Source organism: Scyliorhinus canicula, chromosome 5, assembly GCF_902713615.1.
Source record: "Scyliorhinus canicula chromosome 5, sScyCan1.1, whole genome shotgun sequence".
In the NCBI taxonomy this organism is placed as follows: Eukaryota; Metazoa; Chordata; class Chondrichthyes; order Carcharhiniformes; family Scyliorhinidae; genus Scyliorhinus; species Scyliorhinus canicula.
Window position 1 is genome coordinate 106,875,846 of NC_052150.1, and position 24,644 is coordinate 106,900,489.

The 24,644-nt window shown below is 49.9% G+C and overlaps 1 protein-coding gene across 1 annotated transcript in view; it reads left to right on the forward strand.

Moving 5' to 3' along the window:
• dgkb (diacylglycerol kinase, beta) overlaps window positions 1-24,644 on the forward strand; it is a 1,237,676-nt gene that overhangs the window by 998,054 nt on the left and 214,978 nt on the right. Inside the window, 1 exon segment of the mRNA XM_038797484.1 lies at window positions 860-950. Coding sequence (XP_038653412.1) covers window positions 860-950 — 91 coding nt within the window.

The following is a 24,644-nucleotide window of genomic DNA, read 5'->3' on the forward strand; positions in this document are numbered from 1 at the left end:
AACTCAACAGAAAATCAACTTCACTCCAATTGTTCATACAGTAGATGTCAGCAGTATAACTTTCCACTCACCATTGCTAAGAACATTGGGAGGTTGTGTGGCGCATCTTTGGATATTGAAATGCAGAGTCCCAAACTGACATTTGCAATTTCAGCACCCATTTCTGGTTTTTATTTGGTGTATCTTCCTCCCCTCCTTCATGAGAGTTCTCACTTGGAGCTACTTTTCAGCACCATAAAGATAGTTTATTACATAAAAAGGAATGTAACAGCTTTGATTTCAGTAATGCTCTGCAAGTGACTGTTGGGATAAAGGGTGCATGAACATTTATGTGTAAGGCACAATTATTGTATACTTTAAGTATATTAGACATATAAACCCTCTGTGTGTGATTTATAAAATATAATAAGATACCCTTAACCTATATACATGTGTGCACACTCTCAGATGGTATCTATGGTCTCCTATTGAAGTTGCTATCTGCTGAGTTTTCCAGTGCTATGATGTATTTTGGCCTATTTTGCTGATTGTGCATTACCAACTGCAATTTAGGAGGTGAGACAAGCCTTCTAACACTGCAGTTCCTTCTTTGTGCCCATACTTGACCCAGTTCTTCAGGAGACTCTGAGCAGTGAGGTGGCAAAGCTGATGGCAGCTCAAGGGTCAGTTTGTGCTGATTTTTCCTTGGCACTTGATGCTAGAAGAATGGCAGCTCCATTTCGATAACCAAAAGTACCTTATTGTTTTGAATTGGTTATTGGCCAACTATTAGCCAACTCTTTTTCATCAGTGTTCACTCAAAACATTTCTTCCTAAAGACTAGTTATATGAAGTAATCTTCTGTGCCCATTTCTTTCAGAATGAAGAACAAATTCTGGTATTTTGAATTTGGAACATCTGAAACATTCTCCGCAACCTGCAAGAGATTACATGAATATGTCGAGATCGAGGTAAGGTGAATGGATAACTAGACAAAGTAGTTCAAGGTCAACTGTCCCTTAACGTTTCCTATTGCAGTATGTGGTCAAGTACTCGGTAGAAATATAAATTGTTATTCAGTGCATATTATTATCTAGTCGCTCAATACTTTTTAACAGGAAGTTTTAACTCAGAATTCAGGAACATGAAATCAGACTTGGTGGTGCCCATTCTTTGGGCATGACAAGTGCAGTGTGGGACTTTATGTTCACACTCTTCTGCTATGCTTCACGCCAGGCACTATTTTGGTTGAAGGATTTAATGCACTGATGGAACCATCAATTCACCAGACACGTGTTTCCGATGTGAATGTAGGCTTTAATCGACTTACTTCAGACCAGCCTGTTACCTGTCGATGAACTCATAGTAACCCAGGCTGACTCTGGACATGGGTACTTATACAGCTGCACTAGGGGGAGGAGTCATGGGCGGAACCAAGGGTGGAGCCCAGTACAAGTTCCTAAGTGTTCTGAGCGCTACTCCCCCTAGTGGTAGGACAGCGCTACTGCGCTTACAACAACAGTGTGAATTAACATATATATTAACATAGCTGGTTTAGCTCACTCAGCTAAATCGCTGGCTTTTAAAGCAGACCAAGCAGGCCAGCAGCACGGTTCGATTCCTGTACCAGCCTCCCCGGACAGGCGCCGGAATGTGGCGACTAGGGGCTTTTCACAGTAACTTCATTGAAGCCTACTCGTGACAATAAGCGATTTTCATTTTATTTAATTTCATTTCATATTACATTCACCACATTCACCCCCTTCAAAAAAAATCAAGTCTGGCGGGGGTGGTGGTCTAGTCTATAAAGTCAGTCTGTCCGGTGGTCGAATTGTCCACTGAGATCTGCGGAGCACCGGGGTTGCAGCCTCTTGCGGTGGCTGGATGGGTGTGGTGTGCTGGGGTATGATGGGGGACTCCAGGGAGGGTTGTATCCGAGCTTCCTACTCTCCTGGTTCGATCGGGGACTGGGGGCGTTGGGGGCTGGCGGGCGCGGGGGCGCGGAACTGGTGGAGCGAGCTCGTGGGCTCGGGAGCGCGATCAAGTCTGGCGGCAGCATGGGGTGTAGGGTGAGAGATCCTTCTGTGGGGGTAGGGGGGGCACTGGATCCGGCTGGTGCCAGATCCTGGAGGGATACAGTGTCCTGACGGCCGTCAGGGAACTCGACGAATGCGTACTGGGGGTTGGAGTGGGGCAGGCGCACCTTCTCAACAACGGGGTCGGTTTTGTGCGCCCTGACGTGTTTCCTCAGGAGTACGGGGCCCAGCACCATCAGCTATGCCGGAAGTGAGACCCCCGTGGTAGTGCCCCTGGAAAAAATGAAGAGCCTCTCATGAGGGGTCTGGTTGGTCGCCGTATACAAAAGGGACCTAATAGCGTGGGAGGACTTCCTGCCACTGGGAGACTTGGAGCTTTCTAAACCAGAGGGTCAGTAGGACGGTCTTCCAGACCGTCGCGTTCTCCCTTTCCACCTGCCCGTTCCCCCTGGGGTTGTAGCTGGTAGTCCTGCTCGAGGCAATGCCCTTTTCGAGCAGGTACTGACGCAGCTCGTCGCTCATGAAGGACGAACCCCGGTCGCTGTGTACGTAGCTGGGGAAACCAAACAGGGTGAAGGTGCTATGCAGGGCCCTAATGACTGTGTGGGAGGTCATGTCAGGGCACGGGATACCGAATGGAAAACGGGAGAACTCGTCTGCGACGTTTAAGAAGTAAACGTTCTTGTTAGTTGAGGGGAGTGGCCCTTTGAAATCAATCGCGAGGCGTTCAAAGTGCCTAGAAGCCTTGACCAGATGGGCCCTGTCTGGTCTATAGAAGTGCGGTTTGCACTCCGCACAGATCGGGCAGACCCTGGTGACCGCTTTTACCTCCTCGGTGGAGAAAGGCAGGTTTCGAGCCCTGATGTAGTGGATGAGCCGGATGACCCCCGGGTGGCAGAAGTCATTGTGGATGCTTTCTAATCGGTCGATCGGCGAGCTGGCGCATGTCCCGCGGGATAGGGCATCCGGAGGCTCGTTGAGCTTCCCGGGTCGATATTTGATATCGTAATTGTAGGTGGAGAGTTCGATCCTCCACCTCAGAATTTTATCGATTTTTATTTTGCCCCTTTGCGAGTTGTCGAACATGAAGGCAACCGATCTTTGGTCGGTGATGAGGGTGAACCTCCTACCTGCGAGGTAGTACCTCCAGTGACGGATAGCCTCCACAATGGCTTGTACTTCTTTCTCGACTGAAGAGTGTCGGAGTTCTGAAGCGGAGAGGGTACGGGAGAAAAATGTAACTGGTCTCCCTGCCTGATTTTACGTGGCTGCAAGAGCTACCTTTGAGGCATCGCTCTCTACCTGAAATGGGGTGGATTCATACACCGCCCGCTTTGGCGATGCCGTCGAAGGCCTGCCGTGCCTCGGCTGACAAGGGAAATCGTGTGGTCCTAAAGAGTGGGCGGGCTTTGTCCGCATATTGAGGGACCCACTGGGCGTAGTAGGAAAAAAATCCCAAGCACCGTTTGAGGGCCATGGGGCAATGAGGGGGAGGGAGTTCTAAGAGGCCCCATTAGCATACGGTCCGGGTCGGGGCCCAGGACTCCGTTTTCCACGACATAGCCGAGTATGGCTAATCTGGATGTGCGGAAAACGCATTTCTCCTTGTTGTACGTGAGATTCAGTTTCTGTGCCGTCTGGAGAAAACGGTGGAGGTTGGCGTCATGGTCCTGCTGGTCATAGCTGCAGATGGTGGCATTGTCCAAGTACGGAAACGTTGCCCGCAGCCCGTACTGGTCCACCATTCGGTCCATTGCTCGTTGGAACACCGAGACCCCATTGATGACGCCGAAAGGGACCCGGAGGAAATGGAAGAGGCGGCCATCGGCCTCGAATGCCGTGTAGTGGCGGTACTCCGGGCTGATTGGGAGCTGGTGGTATGCAGACTTCAGATCCACCGTGGAAAAGAGCCGGTACTGGGCGATATGGTTTACCGTGTCTGCAATCCTGGGGAGGGGATACGCGTCAAAGAGCGTAAATCTATTTATGGTCTGACTGTAGTCGACCACCATACGTAATTTTTCCCCGGTCTTAACGACCACCACTTGCGCTCTCCAGGGACTATTGCTGGCCTCTATAACCCCCTCACTGAGTAGCCTTCGGACCTCTGCTCTGACAAATACCCTATCCTGCAGGCTATACCGCCTGCTACGAGTGGCTACGGGTTACAGTCCTTAGTGAGATTGGCAAAGAGAGAAGGGGGGGGAATTCGCAGCGTAGCGAGGCTGCAGATCGTCAGTGGGGGCAGGGGTCCTCTGAAGCTGAAGGTGAGGCTCTTGAGGTTGCATTGGAAGTCTAGGCCTAATAAGAGTGGCGCGCAGAGTTCGGGCAAAACGTAGAGTTTGAACTTCGAGTAACTAGCGCCTCGGATTGTGAGTGTCGCGGCGGCGGTGCGCCCCTGGATCTGGACCGAGTGGGAGCCTGAAGCGAGCGCGATAGTTTGCTGCGTGGGGAAAACGGGGAGCGAACAGCGTCTTACCAGGTCTGTATGTATGAAGCTCTCTGTGCTCCCGGAGTCGAAGAGGCATGGCGTTTTTTACCCTTTGATATGGACCTCTGCCATCGAGTTTCGTAGATTCTTTGGTCGTGATTGGTCCAGGGTGACCGCGCTGAGTTGCGGGTAGTCGACGGCTCGATCAGCTGTGCTGGAGTGGCCCCGTGATGACTGCCCTCTGAGTTCATAGTTTAGTTCGAATTCCTCCGCTGAGATGTCCGAGCGCGGAGATGCCGATCGGGCCCGTGGATCGCACGTGGCGGGCGACGAGGAAGATGGCGTCCAAGATGGCGGCCCCCATGAGTCGCACGTGGCGGGCGCCGAGGAAGATGGCGTCCAAGATGGGGGCCCCCCATGAGTCGCACGTGGCCGGCTGCATGGTGGAGGTTTTCCAATATGGCGACCCCCATGGATTGCACGTGGCTGGAGGGGCGGAGTCGGGGCATAGGCCGCAGCGTTTCGGGCCCCGCGGGGCTGCGAGTGAGGGGAACGGTTACTGCGAGTCACTGGGGAGTTGGAAGCTGGGGCCCTTTTAGCGAGGCACACTCTTGCGTAATGCCCTTTTCGCCCGCAGCTGCTGCGTTACGGGCCGGGCAGTGCTGTCGCGGATGCTGATTCTGGCCGCAGAAATCGTAGGCTGGAGCAGCATAGTGGCTGGCTGGGTGGCCGCATAGCACATGCCTGGGGGAGTCGCTGGTCGGGGGCCCATGATTGGGTCGCAGGGTCTGCAGGGAACGAGTTAAGGCTGTGGAAGGAGACCTCCATCGTGGTAGCAGCTTCCACAGTCGTTTCTAAGTCCTGGGCCCCCTTTTCCAGCAGTCGTTGGCGCACATAGTTAGACCTGAGGCCCGCTACAAAAACATCGCGTACCGCCAATTCCCGGTGTTCAGCCGCGGTAACCGCTTGGTAATTACAGTCATAGGACAAATTGTTAAGTTCTCTTAGGAATTCGGCGAGTGATTCCATAGGCTGCTGACGGCGAGTCGTGAACACATGGCGAGCATAAACTTCATTAATGCCTTACATACATTTTTTCGAGAACTGCTAGCGCTGCAGTATATGAACTGGCCGAGTTTAGTTGCGTCGAGATTCTGTGGCTCACCCTCGCGTGCAGTAGACTTAGCTTCTGATCCTCTGTAGTTTCGGCTGTGCTCGCTTCGGCCAGGTAGGCCTTGAAGCACCAGATCCAGTGGGAGAAAATTTCTTTAGCCTCTGCATCCTGCGGGTTGAGTTCCAGGCTTGAGGGCCAATTCCATAATCGATCTTTACTGGAACCATCAACTCACCAGACAAATGTTTCCGATGTGAATCTAGGCTTTAATCGACTTACTTCAGAGCCAGCCTGTTACCTGTCGATGAACTCGTAATTACCCAGGCTGACTCTGGACACGGGTACTTATACAGCTGGACTAGGGGGAGGAGTCGTGGGCGGAACCAAGGGTAGAGCCCAGTACAAGTTCCTAAGTGTTCCCAGCGCTACCCGCCCTAGTGGTAGGACAGCACTAATGTGCTTACAACTACAGTGTGAATTAACATATATATTAACATATATTACATTCACCACATGCGCATGCTGCAGTATGCAGAGCAGGTAGATCATGACACTAATCAGTGTGCAACACTGATTTTATGGCAGCGTGGTGGTGCAGTGAGTTAGCCCTGCACCCTCACGGTGCTGAGGTCCCAGGTTCGATCCTGGCTCTGGGTCACTGCCCGTGTGGAGTTCGCATATTCTCCCCGTGTTTGCGTGCATTTCGCCCTCAACACAAAGATGTGCAGTGTAGGTGGATTGGCCACGCTAAATTACCCCGTAATTGGAAAAAATGAATTGGGTACACTAAATCTATTTAAAAAACCACTGATTTTGTGCCACTGGTAATATTTTGAACTTCAATGTTCCAGGTAATCCCCTTGATTAATCTCACATAGCTGAGCAAGCTTTATAAGCGGCAGGCAGGAATATTGCCAGTATTACTTAAAAGGCTCAGCAATTACTTACAGGTTAGATACTGGCTAATTTCTTCTGAGTGTTGATGGAATTCTACAAGAGTTTAATTTTTTCCATAACTCTTTCAAGTTGCAAGGGTGTACAAGAAATTATCTGGCAGGTGCTGTAGGGCTTTTTCATGACTTTGAGGCATCTGCAAAAACTAGTTGCTGTCCAACTTGGGTGCACTAGTAGATCTTTCCCATGGATAGAGCATGTGAGAATGAGCGGTGACCAGGCAGAGCAAGCCAAGCTGCTCGAAAAGGGAGGCAAATGGAGAGGAAGGGAGACTGCAAACTCAACAGCTCCTTTCTATCGAGGCTTTAAGTAAAGAAGACATCTGATATCAGTAAATGAAACCACAATTAGCCATTCAATATGTCTTGCCATCTCACAGTTGCTTGTCAGGGACAGAATGTGTTTGGTCTCTTACATCCTGTAATCAAAGTTCTGTATGGAAAGAAGCATGTATTTTCTGACCTTGAAGTGTGTTTCCAATTAAACAATTCAGCAGCAAGCTTTCGTGAGTTTAAAATGAAGAAGATTATTTATTCTCACACACTTACTGACAATGACACGGCATTTTTACAAATTTGAGTTAATTCAGTCTCTGATTTACAATTTCCAGTCTCAACATAGAAGGCATTTGATTACTTGAATGGGTTTGATTATTTAAAAATTGAAATTAGGGTCTTGTAAGTAATATGACTGATTCTTAACTGCTCTTTGAACTGGCCAAGCTAGCCACTCAGCCTAAGGAAACCACACTCAATTGGAACTGCCTCCACTTTTTCCTCCTGTCACATGTTGTTTCAGACATTAGTAAGACTCAGAACCCAGGTAGCCAATGCAGCCAAGAGGGTCAGAGGGTGGGTGTAGGAGAGGGCTGGGAGAATTGGGGGTCCAGTGGAGGAGAGGAATCGGGTAGCATTGATGCACGAAGGACAGACCCTGGCAGACTTTTAAGAACTGCTTTAAAAGTGTTTGAAGTATTTAAAAGTTTACAACAGTTTTAAAAAGTATCAAAACTGTTTTAAAAATATTTAAATCATTCAAGAAAAAAAACTCACCTTCCTTGAATTGGAGACTGACCTTCAGAGCATATCTTCAGCTTGTCAATAAGAGACATATATGGCTTTGCTGACAGTCTACCCATACTAGAAGGCTTGCTGCTGGCTTAATGCTGGGCCCTGGTGCAGCAACTAGATGAAGTTGCCTCTGCATCTTACAAACTAGCTCAGTACAGTCATTTTGTGCAGTCATTTTGCGACTAACAGGAAAATCCATGAAAAGTAAATGCTGAGTGTGGACTTCAAGAACATAAATGAATCAAAACCAATATAAATAAAGCTAAAATATGAAGAGCAAATTTGAGATTTTCTAATGTTAGTATAATTGATTTCAAAATATGATCATTCATGTGCTAGAATTGTAAAGTGTTTATGCAGGTCAGTCTATGGAGTGAAAAGGAATATGATTAATTTCATTCTACATTCTTGTAAGTAATTTAATTTAATAATCTTTATTGTCACAAGTAGGCATACATTAATACTGCAATGATGTTACCGTGAAATGCCCCTAGTTGCCACATTCCGGCGCCTGTTCGGGTACACGGAGGGAGAATTCAGAATGCCCAAATTACCTTACAGCACGTCCGTTTTGACTTGTGGGAGGAAACCGGAGTACCCGGAGGAAACCCACGCAGACACAGGGAGAATGTGCAGACTCTGCACAGACAGTGACCAAAGCCGGGAGTCGAATCTGGGACCCTGGTGCCATGAAGCCACAGTGCTAACCACTGTGCTACCGTGCCGCCCAACCTACCGTGCCGCCCAAGCAAGATGTGCTGAATAAAATGTATGCAAATATTAATTGGAAAATTGTAACTTCAGAAGAAACTGCTGGCTGGAATTATCTGTTCTGGAGTCTAACTTGGGTGACAAAAGTGGAAGTGAGTGTGATTTCTCGTTGGCGGTAGACTTCATTTTGAGAGGGAACTTAATTCCAGTGAGCAGGGCTTTCAATGAGCCTGCATGACATACTAATGCATGTAAAAGGGCTTCCTGATGAACAATGAAATGTGCCTCTGCACCCAGACAGAAATCTAGCCCAAGATAGGGAAGGAAAGAAACAAGGAGGGGAGGAGAATATTACAGTGCCGGCGAGAGAGGATACATTCTATAAGCTGAGAAGCAAAATCAGCCCTCAGTTCCTATGCAGTGTAGGCTAGATAGAATAAATGAGGAGAAACCATTTGCATTGGTGGAAGAGTTGCGAATGAGAGGACACAGAATTAAGGTGATTGGCATAAGAACCAAAGTTAATATGAGAAATATCTATCTTTTGGAGAGTCACATTTGGAATGCACTGCATGAGGAATATAGAATATAGAGAAATACAGCACAGAACAGGCCCTTCGGCCCACGATGTTGTGCCGAACTTTTGTCCTAGGTTAATCATAGAATTTTGGACACTAGGGGCAATTTATCATAGCCAATCCACCCAACCTGCACATCTTTGGACTGTGGGAGGAAACCGGAGTACCCGGAGGAAACCCACGCACACACGGGGAGGATGTGCAGACTCCACACAGACAGTGACCCAAGTCGAAATCGAACTTGGGACCCTGGAGCTGTGAAGCAATTGTGCTAACCACCATGCTACCGTGGTGCTGCAGTTGTGGCTTTCAAGAGGAAAATAGATATGCACCTGAAGAAACAAGAAAATTCGGTTACAAGGAAACGACAGGGGAGTGTGACTAACTAAAATGCTGTTGCACTGAGCCAGCAAAGTCTCAATGGGCTGAATGGCCTTCTGTGATGTAATCATTCAATGTTTCTATAAAGCAAGGAAGTTAAGGATAACTGAAAGAAAAATGATGTGGAGATGCCAGCGTTGGACTGGGGTGAGCACAGTAAGAAGTCTTACAACACCAGGTTAAAGTCCAACATGTTTGTTTCAAACATGTGCTTTCGGAGCACTACTCCTTCCTCAGGTGAAAGAAAAAAAACATGCTACGTGGCAAGCCGGAGGATTGGGAAGGTTTTAAAAATCAACATAAGGTGACAAAAAAAATTGAAGAGGGAGAAGATAAACTATGAGGATGAACGAGTAAGTGATATGAAAACAGATAGTAAGATCTTCTTTAATAAAATAAAAAGGAAACAAGAGGCCAAAGTGAACAAAGGCCCCTTAGAGAACGAGACTAGAGAAACAATGATAAGCAACCAGGAAAAGGCAGAGTAGTCAAATAAATACATACAGCGGCATTTACTGATCCCCCGCCGGGTCGGAGAACTCCCGGGGGTGGCGCGAATCCCGCCCCACTGTCAAACGCCGGCTGCCGTATTCTCTGGCGCCGGTTTCCGGGCAAGGACGGGGTTCACGCCACGCCAGTCCGGGGCCGTTGGCAGCGGCCCCCCTGGCAATTCTCCGGGCCCCGATAGGCCAAGCGGCTGTCCGTTTTTGGCCAGTCCTGCTGGTGTGGATTAGAAATGGTCCCACATGGCGAGGCCTGGCAGGTATGTCGGCTGGTGCAGTCCTCAGGGGGGTGCGGGGGGGATCCGACCCCAGGGGGGGGTCCCCACGGTGGCCTAGCCCACGATCGGGGCTCACCCATTTCCGGGCGGTCCTGGGGGCACTCCTTCCTTCCGCGCCGGCCCTTGTAGGGCTCCGCCATGGCCGGCGCAGATAAGACAACCCCCTGCGCATGTGCCAGAATACGCTGGCGGTTCCGCACATGCACGGGATCACGTCGGCCCTTTGGCGCATGCACGGACTCGCGCAGTCTCTTCAGCGCCGGGTGCCATGGCGCCAACGCCTCCGACATCCACCTAGCCCCCGAAAGTGCAGAGAATTCCGCACTTTCGGGGGCTGTTGACGCCGGAGTGGATCGCGCCGATCTTCCCGCCGCGTGAGGACTTATTCCCCGGAAAGGAGAATCCCACCCTTTGTGTCAATATTCACGTAGAAGACACTAATAAACATTCCAAAAAATACTAAATCTAGGTGCAAAAGCTGGGGGGAGAAAATAAATACAATAAATATCTTTCATTAGAGAAAAAGTATTTGGAAAACTGATGGGGCTAAAGGCCGATAAGTCCCAGGACCTAATGGGTTGCATCCTAGGATAATGAAAGGAAGTTGCAACAGAGATGGTAGATTCACTGGTCGTAATCTTTCAAGAATCCTTAAATTATTGAAAAGTCCCAGAGGATTTGAAAAGTGCCCTTATTCAAAAAAGGAGGGAGAAAGAAAAACTATAGGCCAGTTGGCTCAACATCCATCATTGGGAAAATGTTAGAGCCCATTTTACAGGATGTAATAGCAGAATATTTGGAAATACATAAAATAAAGTAAGTAAAAATAAGTAAAGTCGCCTTAGTCCCAGATATCCATAGGCTTTCCCCTTTGAGAGGGAGAGCTGCACTGGTGGTCATTTAGCCTGAGGATCACCACACCTCAGGCGAGGAGCAAGGTTGAGCAAGTGGGGCCTTCATTCAGAGGCTTCATAAAGAGAAAATAATGCCTTACAAATTTATTAGAATTCTTTGAGGTTGTAATGAGCAGGATAGATGAAGGGGAATACAGTAAACTTGGATTTCCAAAAAGCATTTGATAAGATAGCACACAAAAGACATAGACGGGTTAAGTGAATGGGCAAAGGGGCAGCACGGTGGCCTAGTGGTTAGCACAACCGCGTCACGGCGCTGATGTCCCAGGTTCGATCCCGGCTCTGGGTCACTGTCCGTGTGGAGTTTGCACATTCTCCCCGTGTCCGCGTGGGTTTCGCCCCCACAACCCAAAAATGTGCAGGGTAGGTGGATTGGCCACGCTAAATTGCCCCTTAATTGGAAAAAATAATTGAGTAATCTAAATTTTTTTAAAAAGTGAATGGGCAAAAACTTTGCAGATGGAATATCATGCAGGAAATTGTGAAGTTATGCACTTTGGAAGGAAGAATAATGGAGCTGATTGTTATTTAAATGGAGCAAGTCAACAGCAAGCTGCAGCATAGTGGGATTTGAGGATTCTCGTGCATATTTCACTAAAAGATGCTTGCAAATTCAGCAGATGATAAGAAAGGCAAATGAAATATTGGCCTTTATTTCAATGGAGTATAAAAATAGGGAGGTGTTGCTAAAATTAGGCACTAGTTAGACCACACCGAGAATACTGGGCTCAATTCAACAAAATGGGAACAAAGTCCCACAGCAAGCGCGTTTAGCCTTGTGTTTCCTGCCGCTTGCAGAGCCAAGAAACACATGGCTATTCGACGCAACTTGCATTTCATAAGGGACCTCAGCGGGGCACGCGCAACTGAGGCCAGACATAGCCCCATCTTGTACTTTGGGGAACTCCGCTCGCTGGATCTCCTCAGTGTAGTGAGAGATTAGGACGCCATTTTTAAATATTCGTCCCAATCTCCGAGGCCCCCGAAGCGGACCCCTAACCCTCCCCCAGCGAGAACCCACGATGAGAGGGTCAACGCACTCCACCAACACTCACCCCTGGCCCAATCACACATGCCAAACTGGCACTCTGGCAGTGCCCATGACTGCTGGCTGTGCCATCTGGGAATCTTGGCAGTGGAGGCTGGTATCCAGGTGGCATTGCCGGGCTGCCCAAATGGCACCAGCAGTGCCAGGGCACCACCCTGCACAAAGGGCATGCAGCTGAGGGCCTCCGATCTCCTGGGATTCTCCCATTAGTGCTGTTCCGTCTGGTCTCATTTGTGGGGACCAGTGCTGAAAGGTGCGTGCCCGAGTTCTCTGAGGCAAAGGCGATGAATACCAAAGCCTCAGGTACCTTGGGAATCTGCACATTAGAGTGAGACTTACCGTCTCGCTCTAATATGCAGATTTGCCAAAACGTGATCCCGTCCACAATGGGCACGATTTACATCGCAATGCCTTGCGAGACCACGTTGGATCTCGCGAGGCATTGCGAGTCTTGTAGATCCCGGGAGCAGGGTCTTCCGACTTTTGGATTTGGATTTGGATTTGGATTTATTGTCACATGTACCGACATACAGTGAAAAGTATTGTTCTATGTACAGTCCAGACAGATAATTCCAGACATGGAAAACACAAGACATACAATAAATACACAGTGTAAATATATCGGGTGAAGCATGCAGAGCGGAGTGGTATTCAGTGAAGAAAATTTGTGGAAAGATCAGTTCAGTCCATAAGAGGGTCATTTGGGAACCTCGAACAGCAGGGATAAAGCTGTTTTTGAATCGATTAGTGCATGTTCTCAGACTTTTGTATCTGCTGCCCAATGGAAGAGGTTGGGAAAGTAATCTGGATACGGTGGCTTTGATTATGCTGCCTGTTTTCACAAGGAGGTGTCAACAGAGTCATTGGAAGGGAGGTAGGTTTGCGTGATGGACTGGGCCGTGATCACGGCTCTCTGTCGTTTCTTACGATCTTGGGCCAAGCAGTTGCTATACCAGGCTGCGATGTAGCCAGATAGGATGCTTTTTGTGGTGCATCTGAAAAAAATGAAAAAAGTCAATGTGGACATGCCGAATTTCCTTAGTTTCCTGAGGAAGTATAGACATTTTTGTGCTTTCTTGGTCGTAGCATCGGCATGGGTGGACGAAGATAGATTGTTGGTGATGTACACATCCAGGAATTTGAAGCTGTCAACCATCTCCACCTCGGCCCCATTGATGCAGACAGGGGTGTGTGCGATACTTCCCTTCCTGATGTCAATGACCAGCTCCTTAGTTTTGCTTACTTTGAGGGAGAGATTGTTGTCATTACACCACACCACTAGGTTCTCTATCTCCCGCTTGTTCTCTGACTCATCGTTATTTGAGATCCGATCCACTATGGTCGTGTCATCAGCAAACCTGTAGATGGAGGTGGAGTCAAATTTTGCCACACAGTCGTGTGTGTGTATATGGAGTGTAGTAGGGGGATAAGTATGCAGCCTTGTGGGACCCCAGTATTGAGGACTATCGTGGAGGAGGCATTGTTCTTTATCCTTACTGCTTGTGGTCTATGGATCAGGAAGTCGAGGATCCAGTTGCAGAAGGAGGTGCCAAGGCCTAAATTTTGATATGAGCTATGCTGGGATTATGTTGTTGTAGGTGGAGCTGTCGTCAATGAATAGAAGTCTGATATAGGAGTCATTGTTGTCAAGATAAGACCACAAGACATAGGAGCAGAATTTTTCTCATCCTCATTCTCCCGCCTTCTCCCCATAACCCCTGATCGCCTTATTGATCAAGAACCTATCTATCTCTGTCTTAAAGACACTCAGTGTTTTGGCCTCCACAGCCTTCTGTGGTAAAGAGTTCTACAGATTCACCAACCTCTGGCTGAAGAAATCCCTCCTCGTCTCTGTTTTAAAGGATCGTCCCTTCAGTCTGAGGCTGTGCCCTCTGGATCTCGTTTTTCCTACTAGTGGAAACATCCTCTCCAAACTCACTCTATCCAGGCCTCGCAGTATCCTGTAAGTTTCAATAAGATCCTCCCCTCATCCATGTAAACTCCGAGTACAGTCCTCAACCGTCCTTCATTCCAGGGATCATTCTTGTGAACCTCCTCTGGACCCGTTCCAAGGCCAGCATATCATTCCTTAGATACGGGGCCCAAAACTGCTCACAATAGTCCAAATGGGGTCTGACCAGAGCCTTATACAGCCTTATACAGAAGTACATTGCTGCTCTTGTATTCTAACCCTCTCAACATGAATGCTAACATTGCATTTGACTTCCTAACTGCCAACTGAACCTGCACGTTAACTTAAGAGAATCTTGAACTAGGATGCCTAAGTCCTTTTGTGCTTCTAATTTCCTCAGCCTTTTTCCAGTTAGAAAATAGTCTGTGCCTCCGTTCTTCCTGCCAAAGTGAATAACCTTGCACTTTTCCACATTGCATTTCATCTTCTACTTCTTTGCCCACTCTCCTAGCCAGTCCAAGCCCTTCTGCAGCCCCCCTCGCTTCCTCAATACTACCTATCCCTCTGCATATCTTTGTGTCATCTGCAAACTTAGCATCAGTGCCCTCAGTTCCTTTGACCAGATCGTTAATGTATATTGTGAAATGTTGGGGTCCCAAGACCGACCCCTGAGGCACACCACTAGTCACCAGCTGCCATCCTGACAAAGGCCCCTTTATCCCCCTCTCTGCCTCCTGCCAATCAGCCAATCCTAAATCTATACCAGTATCTTACTCTTAACACCAAGGGCTCTTAACTTATTGAACAGGCTTCCATACAGTACCGTGTCAAATGCCTTCTGGAAATCTAAATAGATCACGTCCACTGGTTCTCCTTTGTCTAACCTCCATGTTACCTCCTTAAAGAATTCTAACAGATTTGTCAGACATGACCTCCCATGCTGACTCAGTCCTATTTTATCATGCACTTCCAAGTACCCCGCAATCTCATCTTTAATAATGGACTGTAATGTCTTACCAATGACCGGAATCAGGCTAACAGGCCCATAATTTCCCGTCTTCTTAAACAGGGATGTTACATTAGTCATTTGCCAGTCCTCTGAGATTCCTGAAAGATCACCACCAAAGCCTCCACAATCTCCTTAGTTATCTCCTTTATAACCCTGGGGTGTAGTCCATCTTGTTCAGATGATTTATCCACCTTCAGATGTTTCAGTTTTCCCAGATCCTTCTTGACTCACCTTTGCTCCCTAATTCTCCTGGAGTTCTGGCATCCCACTGGTGCCTTCCACCATGAAGACTGATGCAAAGTAACTATTCAGTTCCTCTGCCATTTCTTTGTTTCCTATTATTACTTCTTCAGCCTCATTTACCAGTGGTCCAATGTCTATTCTTGCCACTCTCTTACCTTTCATATGTTTAAAAAATGTCCTATCTTCTTTTATAGTATGAGGCAGCTTACACTCATATTTCATCTTAGAACATAGAACATAGAACAATACAGCACAGAACAGGCCGAACCTCAATGTTGTGCCGAGCCATGATCACCCTACTCAAACCCACGTATCCACCCTATACCCGTAACCCAACAACCCCCCCCCCCTTAACCTTACTTTTTATTAGGACACTACGGGCAATTTTAGCATGGCCAATCCACCTAACCCGCACATCTTTGGACTGTGGGAGGAAACCGGAGCACCCGGAGGAAACCCACGCACACAGGTGGAGGACGTGCAGACTCCACACAGACAGTGACCCAGCCGGGAATCGAACCTGGGACCCTGGAGCTGTGAAGCATTTATGCTAACCACAATGCTACCCTGCTGCCCATCTTCTCCTGCCTTGTTGCTTTCATAGTTGTCATCTGCTCGCTTTTAAAGGCTTCCCAATCCTATGGCTTCCCACTAATCTGCGCCACTCTGTAAGCTTTTTCTTTTGCTTTTAAGCTGTCCTTGACTTCCCTCATGGATGCCGTCCTCCCCTTAGCATATTTCCTCCTCCTTGGGATGAATCTCTGCTGTGCCTCCCGAATAAACCCCCAAAACGCTTGCCATTGCTATTCCACTGTCTTCCCTACTAGGCTCCCCTTCTAAATAACTCTGGCCAGCTCCTCCCTCACGTCTTTGTAGTTACCTTTATTTAATTGTATGACCATTATATCTGATTCCAATTTCTCCCTCTCAAACTGCAGTGTAAATTCTATCATATTGTGGTCACTGCCCCCTAACGGTTCCTTCACATTAAGCTCCCGAATCAACTCTGCCTCACTACACATCGGTAAATCCAGAATTGTCTGTTCCTTAGTGGGCTCTTCCACAAGCTGCTCCAGAAAAACATCTCTTTGACATTCCACAAATTCTTTTCTTGTGATACGCCACGCCACCAACCTGATTTTCCCAGTCCATCCACATACTGAAAACCCCATGATTCTTGTAATATTATTTTTCTTATATGCCTTTTCTATCTCCTGATTTATTTTCTGCCCCACATCGTGACTACTGCTAGGTGGCCTGTACATATCTCCCATCAGGGACTTTTTACCTTTTTGATTCCTCAACTCTACCCAAACGAATTCTATGTCTTCTGTTCCGATATCGCATCTTGCTATCGATTTAACTTAATTCCTTACTAACAAAGCAACCCTGCCCCCTTTGCCCATCTGCCTGTCCTTTCGATAGGACACGTATCCTTGTATATTTAGATCCCAGCCCTCATCCCCTTGTAGCTATGTCTCTGTGATGCCCACAACATCGTACCGGCCAATTTAAATGTGTACAACAAGCTCATTTACCTTGTTCCGTTTACTGCGTGCATTTAGGTACAACACCCTCAGTCCTGCATTAACCACCTCCCTTCTCATATTTGTCACCATTTTTGCTCTGCCTGAAGTTTGATTCCTGCCACCTACTATACACTGTGTTCTACTATATGTTCTAGAAACTTTACTAACCTATCCTGAGCCCTCAGCTCCTTGAGCCAGTTTAAAGTGCTCGTTATAAATTGCATTTCTGCCTTCTCCTTTAACTTTGCTTTTCTAATTCTCCATACAACTGAATAGTCGTCCTCCCAACCCCCACCCAATTATTTAGATTAAAGCCCTATCTGCAACCCTAGTTATGCAATTCACCAGGACCCTGGACCCAGCATGATTCAGATGAAGACTGGCCCATCGGAACAGCTCCACGCTTCCCCAGTACTGGTGCCAATGCCCATGAACCCAAACCCATTTCTCCCACACCAATCTTTGAGCCATCCATTTACCTCCTTAATCTTGTTGACCCTTTGCCAAGTTGCTCGTGACTCAGATAGTATTACTTTTTTGGTTCTGATTTTTAATTTAACTCCTAGCTGTTCATACCCCGTTAGCAGAATCTCTGTCCATGTTCTACCTATGTTGTGGATCACGACAAATGTCAAGGCCACCTGCCGGCAGTCGTTGAGGCATGTTGTCTGGTTCTTCTTTGGCACCTCTATGATGGTAGTCTTCTTGAAGCAGGTGGGAATATCAGAATGGAGTAGGGGCAGGTTGAAGATGTCCGCGAACACACCCGGCAGTTGATCCGCGCAGAATCTGAGTGAATGAGCAAGAACTCCGTCGGGACGCGATCAGCCATGTTGCGCCGCGGCGAGCTGCTTTTCAGGGGCAGCGTGGCCATTGGATCATGCCCACTGTAAACAGTTTTGGTCCTCTTATCTAAGGAGAGATATACTGGAATTGGAGGTAGTCCAGAGAAGATTCACTCGGTTGATCCTGGGTATGGAGGGACTTTGTTATGAGAGGTTATGTAGGTTGGGCTGTACTCACTGGAGTTTAGAAGAATGAGAGGTGACCTCATTGAGACATAATTAGAATTGTTGGGAACTTAACAGGGTAGATGTTGAGAGACCGTTTCCCTTGTGGGAGAGACTAGGACCAGAGGGCATAATCTCAGAGTAAGGTGTCTCCCATTTAAGACAGAGATGAGGAGGAATTTCTTCTCTCAGAGGCTAGTGAATCTGTGGAATGCATTACCGCAGCGAGCTGTAGAGGCTGGGTGGTTAAGTCTGTGTAAAGCTGAGATAAACTAATTTTTAATCAGTAAAGAATATGGCGGGAATGTGTAGTTGAGGACTATCAAATCAGATCAGTCATGATCTCATTGACTGGTGGAGCACAGTCAATGGGCCAAATGGCCTACTTCTACTCATATGTTTCATGACCTTAACTTAATTTGGGTGCTCTAGTGACACCATGATTTTTTTTACTGCACTGTAGAGGAATCGGGGACTTTATGGGCGCGATTCTCCGCTCCTGGGAAAAAACCGTGAAGGCCGTCGTGAACTCGGCTGAGTTTCACGACGGCCTCGGAGCCCGCTCCTCTCACCGAATTCATCCCCACCCGGGTGGCTAGGAGCGGCGCTCCATTATTCTTGGCCGCCGGGCCTTGGCGCTTGCGTCAAGGCGGCGCGCCGAGAATGACGCGACGGCGGCGCCTATGTGGTGTCAGCCGCGCATGCGCAGGTTGGCTGGCTCCAACCCGTGCATGCGCGGCTGACGTCCCGACAGCTGACAGCTCGACCCGCGCATGCGCGGTGGCAGTCTTCCCCTCAGCCGCCCCGCAAGACATGGCGGCTTGAACTTGCGGGGCGGCGGAGGAGAAATAGTGCGTCCGATTGAGACGCTGGCCCGACGATCAGTGGGCACCGATCGCGGGCCTGTCCCCTCCCGAGCACAGTCGTGGTGCTCATTCACCACCAGGCCCCCTACAAGCCCCAAAATGGGCATCTCACGGCGATTTCACGATGGCAGCGACCAGGTGTGGTTGCTGCCGTCGTGAAACGGTCACGAACGGCAGGCCGCTCAGCCCATCCGGGTCAGAGAATCACCGGTCGCCGTGAAAAACGGCGAGCGGCGATTCTTCCGAGCGGAGGGTGGGAGAATCGCGGGGGCGCCAGGGGGTCGTGAAATTAGTCGGGGGGCCCTCCCGGGATTCTCCCACCCGGCGTGGGGAGCGGAGAATCGCGCCCTATATTCTGCAGCAGCCTCAAATCTCTTTTGTCCAGGTGTGTCCAAATCTATATAGAACATAGAACAGTACAGCACAGAACAGGCCCTTCGGCCCTCGATGTTGTGCCGAGCAATGATCACCCTACTCAAACCCATGTATCCACCCTATACCCGTAACCCAACAACTCCCCCCCTTAACCTTACTATTAGGACACTACGGGCAATTTGCATGGCCAATCCACCTAACCCGCACATCTTTGGACTGTGGGAGGAAACCGGAGCACCCGGAGGAAACCCACGCACACACGGGGAGGACGTGCAGACTCCACACAGACAGTGACCCAGCCGGGAATCGAACCTGGGACCCTGGAGCTGTGAAGCATTTATGCTAACCACCATGCTACCGCTGCCCCAATTATTATGCTCCTTCTCCATCCTCTGCCTCTTGTTACTCCAGCTTCCCACTCTATTCCTGCTTTTCAGGCATTGCGGACTAATTTAAACTGTCTACACTTGTTCTGAGTATTTAACTTGGCTGACTCTGCAATTTATCATTAGGCTGGTGCTGTGGTCTCGGGGTGTGTGGTAATTTTGGGCACATCCTATCCAATTTGCAGGTTACATTTTGCAGGCTTTTTTTTGCAAAGAATAATCAGACTCAACTGTTTCCACAAGGCATGGGGGCAGATTTCTTTTTGCACTGAGACGTAAGTAATTGTCCAGGTGGATCACATAGAACAAAATCAATCAGAACAGAGTATGCCTAATATATTTTTCCGTTTATTTAAGTTGACTAAAAATGAGGCACTCTATTATTAGAAGTGATGCTATGATGGCCTATGGGTGCTAGGAAAAACCTATAGCCGCGATTTAACCAGAAAAAAGAGTTCCGTTTTGGACGAAAAAGCAGGGTGATTCTTGGTGCCTGCAGTGCACCAAGCTTGGAGCTTGAGAGCTGTGACAAAGGAATCCACTGACTCTTCCGAAAGCTACAGCCTTTTCTGAAAAAGTAGCGCTCATAAGTTTCATTCACATGTTTCTTACAGTGATTGTCAAACTTCTGGAGCACCATGCTGTACTTATTTTTGTCCTCATATGCACTAAATTCCAACAAATTGAATAACTCCAATGCTTGTGGTCGAGCCAAATTTAGTGGGAGAGATCTTACGCTGGTCTGATGCATTTTCTAGCGTGGAGCCTGAAATAAAGACTTTGAACTGTTGCTTAAAGAAAGCCCAATTCTAGCATAATTTACCTTGTGTCTTGAAGTGGTCAGGCTCTTTGAGGTCTTCCATCTTCTGTTCAGTCTTTACCAAAGATTTTTTTTTGAGATGTAGCTTCTGGATTGCTTTCTTCAACCTCCAATGTTATTCTAACTAATCTAATTTCCGTTTCATTCAAGGAATAGACTCCTGGTACCATGTGGTGTTCTTTGTGTGCTTATTCAGGATGGATTGCGTAGTATTCCACAAAGACCACAGAATAGCTTTTACTTGATCGAAGCTATGATTTTCTTTACACGACTAAACTGAATCTTGACACTTAACCCTTATTAGAATACAGGATTGATCAATAACATCTGACTACACTCACTTACTGCTAATCTCACTCACTGGTATAACTTTAATCTAACCTTCTCACACTAACTGCTCTGAAGACCTCACTCTAGCTGTCTCCTGCTTACTCCTCCCCAAAGGTTTTGCATCACTGCTTTATATAGAGTTCTCTGCAGCTCTAGTGGCTATTCATTGTACTACATTAACCCTTGTAATGCTGATAGTTATGGCAATACCACAGATTAGAGATTGGATAAGACCCAATGCTGCTGAATCAGTGTTGCTAGTACCAACCAGACTGTTTGAAGGGTTAGTAGAAAGGAGTCTCATTTTGTGTCATCAGAACTGTTGTGGCCCAAGAGAGAGAGAGGGTTTGTAGATGTGCGCCAGAACAATGGTAACCATGTCCTGAGAGTTCAGATAAAATATAGCTGCTGGTGAAGGTGACTCAAGGACTGAAATGATTAAGTGGAAAATAAGAGATCTTACATAGTGGAGGCTGAGTTGGAAAGAGTGTAAGATTGCATGGGCGGAATTCTCCGCACCCACGAAAAATCGCGAAATTGTCGTAAAGAACGGGCGCGTTTTACGACGGTCGGGAAGGGTCCATTTCCCGACGTATTCACGTCCGGGAAATGGGCTAGGAACACAGCCACGTCAATCACGTGCGCGATGACGACGGAACGCGGCGACGACACGATCACGCCCACGTGACGCCGCCCGACGCCGTAAAAAGGCGCGGGCGAGCACAGAATCTGTAGGCCATGATGTCGGAGCCCAGGAGAGCTGCACCTCGTTTTGTGGAGGCCGATGTCGAGACGCTGCTCGATGCTGTCGAGCAGAGGAGGGGCATCATCTGCCCGTGGAGAGGGCATCGCCAACCTGCCAGTGCGGTACGCCAGGCCTGGCGGGAGGTGGCTGCTGCCGTCAGTGCTGTGGGGCAGACCCCTCGCTCAGCAGAGCAGTGCCGAAAAAAAGCTTCACGACCTCACCAGGGCTGCCAGGATAAGTGCCAAGAAGGTGCCCCCTGGTCACAACCATCCCTCCCCCCCTTTACTTAATCACCCACCTCCCCCCCCTGGCACGGGGGGGTGGAGGGGGATTGGGGCAGAGTTATTTGAGGGTGGTTCACAAAGTTGTCACAGACCCAGCGCTCTGGCCCCGTGGAGAGATGCAATCGTCTTATGACAACTTGACCCCCAAACTGTGCCAGTATCTGAACGGACTGCTGATACCTGCCGTATTGTAATGATCTACCTATGTACCCTCCCCCAACAGGCCAAGTCCGCTCACAACACCTGTGAGCGGCACCAGACTGGAAATGGTTCGCCCAACCTGCACCCCCTCACCACCTTTGAGCAGAGGGCACTGGACCTTGTTGGAGGGTCTGCCACCCGGGATGTCGTGCTGTGCGAGGTTGGCGGAGCTACAACAAGTGAGACAACCCTCCTTGACAAACACCCACCTCTCCCCCATCCTCTGTCCCTTCACACACCCTGCCCACTGGGATACCTCCCCCATCCTCTGTCCCTTCACACACCCTGCCCACTGGGATACCTCCCCCATCCTCTGTCCCTTCACACACCCTGCCCACTGGGATACCTCCCCCATCCTCTGTCCCTTCACACACCCTGCCCACTGGGATACCTCCCCCATCCTCTGTCCCTTCACACGCTGCCCACTGGGATACCTCCCCCATCCTCTGTCCCTTCACACGCTGCCCACTGGGACCGTCCAGCAGCCTGCCGAGCAAATCTAAATAACCCGTCTCATTCTCTTCCCTAGGACGTGATGCCGAACGACCAGGTGCGTCTGGCTGCAGACGGACACAGGCATCTGCCCCCACCTCACCTGGGGCCGCACGACAGAGGGTGTCCGATCAGCGGGGAGTCCCATCCTCCCCAACCCAATCTGCGGATCAGGACGCCCAGAGGGTGGCGAGACCACAAGCCACGGAAATGGCCAGCGATAACCCTCCGGACTCAGAGCGACCCGACACCATTGAGGAGTCGCTGAATTGCGACAACATCGGGCTTGCGGCACTGCTATCTCCCACAACATCCATCATCCCAGAGACACTCACCCCGGCGGCCTATTTAGTGATGAGGCTCCTGGGTCACAGTCTGGTTCGCACATCACAGCTGAGCAGGTACAGCAGGTGGAGGTCGGAGCAACCGAGGGCCCGGACTCGCGGAGGCCAGACCAGGCCCAGCATGCAGCTGGCTCCCAGACGTTTTCTGAGTTCCTGGAGTTTCTCAACCCACCCGCACAGCCGATGCCTCAAGAAACCCAGGGAGACAATGACGGGATGAGGGCTGTCTTCCAGACTCTGCAGATGCTGTTAGAGGAGTCGAACCGCGTCCACGAGCAGGGAGTGGTGCCGCTCTTGGCAGAGACCCAATCCGACACCGCATGGATGGCATCCGCAGTGTAGGCAATGGGTCAGGTTATGCAAGGCGTTGGGGTTAATGTGCACGCGTCATCCTCGGCCCTGGACAGGGTTGCCCTCTCACAGGCAGCAATGTGCCAGAGGCAAAACAACATTGCCGGCGCCCTGCAGGCCTTGGCCCAGTCTCACCAGGTCATGGCCCAGTCGCAGCAGTCAGTCGCCGAGAGCATCAACCGCCTGACACATGTGCTGGATGGCGTCGTGCACACACAGGTTGAGGTCGCACAGTCCCTGGCGGGAATGTCTAACTCCCTGGACTCCATGTCTGAAAACATTCGGATCCTGGTCGATACCGTTGCAGGCCTCCAGGACTGGCAGCACCAGGTGTCGGTGGTGCGACGGGGCACCTCCCCGCTCGCACCTCTGTCCCAAAGTGAGGCCCAGGGGCCACCGGGCTCCCCGAGGGAGGAGGAGGTTTCGGGGCCTGTCCCATTAAGTCCATCACGGGACGTCCCGGAATTCTCGGCCTCCCCCCGTCCCATCCCTGGTGCATTGGGTGGGCAGCAGGCAGAACAGGGTGGCACAATGTCACCCGAGACGCCCGCAGAGCAGCCTGGCCCATCAAGGCCGGGTCGCCCTAGGAAACGCTTGCCGAAGGAGAAACGAGTCGAGGGGGGCGATTCGCAGCAATCCTCCTCCACTCCTGCTGTATCATCTGGGGACTCACGTAGTGTTAGGGCCCGTAAGGCAACTAAGATAGGCACTGAGTAAGTTGGCACGGGTGAAGGGCACAGTTTAGTTGTAGGGGCTAGGGCACCTGTAAATAATTGTTAACATTAAACGCACTGTTCCACCTTACTTGTAATACCTTGTGATTGTTCCACAGCCACAGGAATCGTGATGGTGACCGAGTGTCGCTGGGGTTGACGAGCGATGAAACTTCGGTGCCGGGTGTGCAGTCCCTGCCCCTCCCCCCACCCCCTCCCACAGCTAGCCCACGCGGGCACGTGATAGAGTGTCCGTGACGATCTCAGCGGCCACCAAGGTGGATGGTTCAGCTATTGCCATGGGTCAGACTCTCTCTAACGATTCTGAGCTCACAGCTCTTCGCAGAGCGGGCTGTCATCATTCCACATGGCACTGATCACACCCGCTGACACAGCCATCAATGTTGTGCCATACCGTCTGGACCCAGTGGTAAGGGTGATGTCTAAGTGGAGCAGGGTACACTGAGAGGGGGTGGGGGGGGGGGGGGGGGGGGGGGGTTGTGGTGGTGGCAGTTGTGTGTTGACCCTCTGCACGACTAGCGATGCAGGTGGTGGTCTGGTGTTCAGCGGGGACGTCGCATACGCCGCGTGAACCGTGCTGCCACCAAGGCGTCGCGTGCCCGCCGTCCTCGCCGGGTCCGTCGTGCCGCCTCCTGGACATCACCAGCACCTGGGTCGTGTCTGCGTGCTGCGCCTGCCACTCCGCCAGCCTCCTCCTCCTCCTCCTCCTCCCTCTCCTCCTCCTCCTCCTCCTCCTCCTCCTCCTCCTCTGTGCTGGCACCACTGCCACTGGCTTCTCCCTCCGCCTCCTGCAGCAGGTCATCTCCCCTCTGCATCGCGATGTTGTGCAGCGCACAGCAGACCACAGCAATGTGAGCGACCCTGTCGGGCTGGTACTGCAGGGCCTCTCCGGTGCAGTCCAGGCACCTGAATCTCATCTTCAGGAGGCCAAGGCAGCGCTCCACCACACCCCTGGTTGCTGCATGGGCCTTGTTGTATCATGTTTCCGCATTGGTCTGAGGCCTCCGTATAGGCGT